This window comes from Salarias fasciatus, chromosome 6 (genome assembly GCF_902148845.1).
Source record: "Salarias fasciatus chromosome 6, fSalaFa1.1, whole genome shotgun sequence".
Lineage (NCBI taxonomy): Eukaryota > Metazoa > Chordata > Actinopteri > Blenniiformes > Blenniidae > Salarias > Salarias fasciatus.
In genome coordinates, this window is record NC_043750.1 from 39,797,039 (window position 1) to 39,802,351 (window position 5,313).

At 52.2% G+C, this 5,313-nt stretch overlaps 1 protein-coding gene across 1 annotated transcript in view; it reads left to right on the forward strand.

Annotated features, from left to right (window-relative positions):
- The first annotated feature begins 912 nt into the window (after positions 1–912).
- LOC115390725 (mastermind-like protein 3) overlaps positions 913–5,313 on the forward strand; it is a 50,884-nt gene continuing 46,483 nt past the window's right edge. The window contains exon 1 of the mRNA XM_030094706.1: positions 913–2,013. Coding sequence (XP_029950566.1) covers positions 1,618–2,013 — 396 coding nt within the window. The 5' untranslated portion in view covers positions 913–1,617. The remainder of the gene's footprint in view (positions 2,014–5,313) is intronic.

A 5,313-nucleotide genomic window follows, 5' to 3' on the forward strand; every position in this document is an offset into this window, starting at 1 on the left:
AAGGTCATGTTCAGGGACCCAGAGCAAGACTTAGTCTTGCAATCCTCAGATCCCACCTCTGCTTCTCCAACATTTCGGCCAGCATCTCCCTGATGGGGTCTCCTTCATCATGACAAATACAAAACAATTAAAGTTGAAATGAATTTGATTTTATTGTTTGTATTTTTGCATGAGCTGTGAATGTATTTATGTATGATTCCATTGACAAATCATGTCTTTTGTCTGGGAACCAGAATGGAGAGAAATACATTTTTCCTATATTTTCCCGTATTTTTCCTGTCCTGTATTTCACCAAAATTTCTGTCCTGTATTTTTTCTGTTTACCTAAGTTTTTCTGTATTTTCCCATATTTCTCTGTACTTTTCCACACTTTTCTTGTCTTATATCTTTCCTATATATCTTGCATTTTTCCTGTGTTTTCCTATATTTTTTCCTATATTTCCCCGTGTTTTCAACACTTCCCCTGTCCTATATTTTTCTTGCATTTTTGTAGTATTTTCACATATTTCCATGCATTTTATGTACTTTTCCTGTTCTGTATTTTTCCAATATTTTTGTTCAATATTTTTCTCCCTAATTTTTTCCTCTATTTTCCCATATTTCCATTTGTTTTTCAGTACTTTCCCTGTTCTGTATTTTTCAATATTTTCGCGCAGTATTTTTCTCGTGTTTTTTGCAAAGATCTTCCTCTACTTTCCCATTCTCTTCCTATCCTGTGTTTACCTAAAGTTTTTTCAGCCTTTTCTCATATGTTTTCTGAATCTTTTCGGTATTTTTTCCGGGTTAGTGTGTGTTGACATGGCTCCAGAGTCAGAGGCAGGTCGGAGGCAGTCCCCCCGGTCCTCCCCCGGTCCTCCCCGCTCCTGGCCGGGACTCCGGTCCGGGTTTTGCGGCCTCCCGCCCGCGTGCCGCTCTCAGCCCGGAGCTGGTTCGTACTCGGCTCCTGTCCTGATATCACTCCGCTGGCATGGTGGAGCAGCGGACCTGATTGTTGTGATGGTGGCAGGCGGCAGCCGCTGACTACACACTTCCGTCGCTGCTTCCATATCCGCGTTCAGCGCCGTCTGGGCCGCTCGGCTCTGCCTCGCTCCGGCGGACTACCGAGGACCGAGGAGCGTCTTCCTCCCCTCCGCAAACTCAACAACATCTTTCAAACCAAAACCATATGAGATGCAAGTTCAGCGGGGAACTCCGGAGCCCGCTCGGTTTAGGCTGCAAAACTTTTTCTCGGAGGACGAGGCGGTGATCCGGAGCGCGGAGCGCGGCCGCGGCTCCAGTGCGGGACGGGCTGAGGGTGTATGACCGCCGGGCGGCTGCTCACACCAGCCCCGCTGTGGTGTTCCTCCGGAGGAGGAGTAGCGAGGCGGCGCGGCGGCGGCGGCGGCGGTACCGTCGGGGTCTTCCCCCTGAACAGCCGGAGGAGACGCGGTCAGTCGGGGTATGACCGCCCGGCTCGCAGCCCTTTAAACCCCCCGGTTGTTGCAGCAGCGCTTCGAGCGGCCGAACCTCCCGCCGTCCCCCCCTCCGGGGAGAGGACACCGCTTCTCGGAGGTGGAGGTGTCCGGAGGAAGGTGGAGGAGGAAAGTTCCTCCACAATAGCCGCCCCTCGGCGCAGCGATGGGGGACTTCGCCTCCCCCGCTGCCGGACCCAACGGCAGTATCTGCATCAACAACAGCATGAACCCGGCCGGCGGCAGCGTGGTGCCCGGCGGCCCGGTGGGCATCCCTAAGCACAGCACGGTGGTGGAGCGGCTGCGGCAGCGCATCGAGGGCTGCCGGCGGCACCACGTCACCTGCGAGAGCCGCTACCAGCAGGCGCACGCCGAGCAGCTGGAGCTGGAGCGGCGGGAGACGGTCAGCCTGTACCAGCGCAGCCTGGAGCAGAGAGCCAAGAAGTCCGCCGGAGGAGGCGGCGGCGGCGGCGGCGGAGGAGGCAGCAAGCAGCCGCAGAGCAAGCAGCCCGAGCCGGACTCTGCGTCCTCCGCCGAGCAGAGGACCAACACGCTGATCGCGGTAAGCACACCCGCTCCGGTCCGCCTCTCGGGGAGCGGCGCTCCGCATGCACAACTTGTTGAGAGCGCACTTTTAGACACATTGGAAACTTGTGCTTTTGTTGACATCCGCACGCAGAGCCCCGGAGCCCCGGTGGAGGTCTGCAGCGGCCCCCCTGACAGCCGCCGCCTCGTCCGCTCAAAGTTTGCTGGAGAGCTCTGCTCGTTGCAAACTTCATTTCTCAACTTTGTCAAGGCTGCTTGATATGTTTGCATGGCAGAGAACTTCTCCTTTTCCTGTTCTTTGTGTTTGTTTGAGCGGAGGTTGTTCTGCAAGACGTCCAGCAGGCATTGCAACACTGCTTCCTATAAGACGGTGAAAGCAGCAGCCAGTCCCCATGCTGCTGCAGACACCTGGTCGCTGCTCGAAAGCCCGAGACATCACCCTCTTTGTGCTCATTTATCCCTCTGCAAGGCAGATTCATTCACAACGAACATGTGGAGCGTCTCTCAGAGGAATCTCTGCGTGTTGAGTGTGGAAATGCGTCTACTGTAAGTGTGCTACAGTGATTTCCTGTTGGTAGGGGGCAGTGGTAACATATGGAGGGGCTGCTGAGTTCCAGGAGCATCTCCGTGAGGAGCGGGTCAGATCTGTGGAGATGTTGGACATGCGTGCGGCAGGGAGACAGAGACAGACATTGTCAAAGTGTGCGGCGTCCCCCCCTGGTTGCACCGGCACGTCTCCTGTGGCCAGGGCTCCGGTTTCCTTTAGAAAAGACCAAAGGATCCATGTCGGGAATGTCAACATTGTTACCCCTTTTGTTGCAGCAACCAGCTCAGTTCCTCCCCTTTTGAAATGCTAAATCAGAGCGTCTTTTAATTTCAGTGGTTATTTAAGAGCCTCACAAGCCCGGCCGTCTGGGGCTGCGGAGAGCGGCGGTGGTTTTCACAGTGGAGGAGCTCCCAGCGGCCCCTGTGGACATTAAACCGAACCGCCCATTAGATGGCCGGCAGCAAACGCTGCGAGGATGGAGGGATTAGAGCTTAAAGACACAGTGGCATCCCCTCTCCGCTCCTTCAGCAGCCCCGGCTCGCCGATTGGCGAGCGCAGCTGAAGCACACGCGCAGAGCTGCGCGCCGGCAGCCTCCTTTCTCCGCCACACTGCCAGCAGCCTGCCGCCCGTCCTGCGTCCCCGCAGCCAGGTGGCCGCATGCAGCTGCGTTCTAGGAAAGCCGGCCGTGCCGGTGAGGCGACGGATCCGCAGGATCGGGCTCCGCTAGCTCTCCCGGCGCGGGTTCGCCTCCGGCTGGCTCGTGTGGCGGTTCAGCTGGATGTGGAAGCCGGGCTGAGCAGGGAGGGGAACGCTCGCGCTGTGCCAGAAAGATGGATGGAATGTGTTCAGTAATGGGAGTTCGCAGGTCCTCCAGAGTGGAACTCTCTCACTGCCGTGTTCCCTCCGCTCCGGGCTGCATGTTTCTCAGACACACCCACGTCACACAGGGGCACAAGCCTGTAATTATGGAAAGTGTGTGTTTGTGTTTATAAGCTGACTATTAGTGAGAGAGGAGGAGGAGGAGAAGAAAGGGAAGTTGGGAGCGCTTGCTGTCTTTCCCACCGTTGCTTTTTGGCTTCTCAGGTAGAAGAAGAGTGAGTGTGATCACTGATCACGGCGGTGAGCCTCAGGTTCGCAGGACGCCGCCTGCTTTCCGCCAGCGTGTTGCACGAACGTCAGGACAGTGAAAAGCTCTTCTACAGCCTCAAAACTTTTTCATTGGATATGAAGTATTTCTCCTGGCAAAGCTGATCATTAATGTGTTTTGGATGTAAAGTTTCTTCTAAACACACGTTCACAGCCTGAGTCAAGGTCTTCACACTGGTTCAAATGTCAAAATCCAGCAGTTCTGGCTTCTTGACCTTGACTTATTTCTGTGTACCTGCAACAAGTTTGTGTGGTTTTGAACCTGAAATGTCTGTTTCAGGCACCGACGCTTCAAAATGGACAGTGTGGATTACTTGAGAGGGGCTATTTACATATCATGAGACATTAAGCAATGACTTAAGGGGAAAACCAAGTCAGGGAAGAAATCAAACGGTGTAGAAAAGTATGAACGAGACTCACTTTTTGAGGTTCAGCAGAGTCAAACCACCCAGTTTGACCTTGACTGGGTCAGACCGGTGCATCATGAACACAAATAACTTTTTTATTTTCGATAAATCCAATTTTTGTCTTTTGTTTTTGTGCTGAATTGGTCAAAACGATGCGTTTCACTTGAAACACGGTGCAGGTGGGGCTTTAGTCTGATTCCACCAGTACACTGGTTTCATTGGTTTCACCCTCCAGGTACATCAGTCACACCCGACCTGCAAACATGCAAACCCCCTTTCTGTCCTGTTATGAAGAAGAAGCCTAGATTCACCTTCTTATGACGGTCAGTCAATGAGTTTTTCTGCTCCTTTTTCCCATAATTGTCAGGTCTTCAGTTAATCTGAGTGTTTTTGATGGTAAAGAGACTGTCCTCTATGATGGACGGTCGTACTGAAGAACTCCTGGGAGCCACCGTAGTGACCTGTATATGAGCATGAAGCTCTAATCCTCTTCTTGCTGGTTGTTTTTAAATGTTCTTGACATCTTACCTGACCTGGGAGTTACATTGATATGACAAACTGTAAAACTAGTGTCAACATCTGACCTGAAAACTGTAGATCTGTGGAGTAGTTTCATGTTTTGTGTTGAATAGCTTCTTGTTAATGGAGTTTCTCTGCTTCAACTGCTTGTTTGGGATCATATGTGGCAGTAAAGGAACTCTTCTGGAGCCTCTATGGCTTTAATCTTTACCCAAAGGCCCATAAAGACATTGCGTCCTGATAAAATAATCGCCGGGCTAATTTATAGTGAAAATGACTGTGCGCTGCTGTCCCGGGGTCCAGCAGATTATCCGGCGTCTGCGTCGGCGCTCGTATGTGTGCAGTCAGCAGGTACGGCTCCTGGGTTATAAACTGTCCAAACTGTCCATGAAGATCTTCACAGACAAGGCAGACAGGGAGTCTGTGGACGCGATAGTCCAGAATCAGAGCGGACGCGTGAATTTACAGATTTGTGTAACGCCGTTCAGGACTCACATCTGGAGTGGAAACGGCTGGTTCTGCTGTCTAACTTTTCATTTTCCATACCTCCAGTCATGAGGAGCATTAACCCGTCACAGCTGAAGCTATAGAGCATCTTCCTCTAACATCAGATTATAGAGCATCTTCCTCCCACTAGTTCATTTAACTTCAGTGAACATCCAGATTAGTGGAAGACTGTCAGCTGGAGGAGCTGAT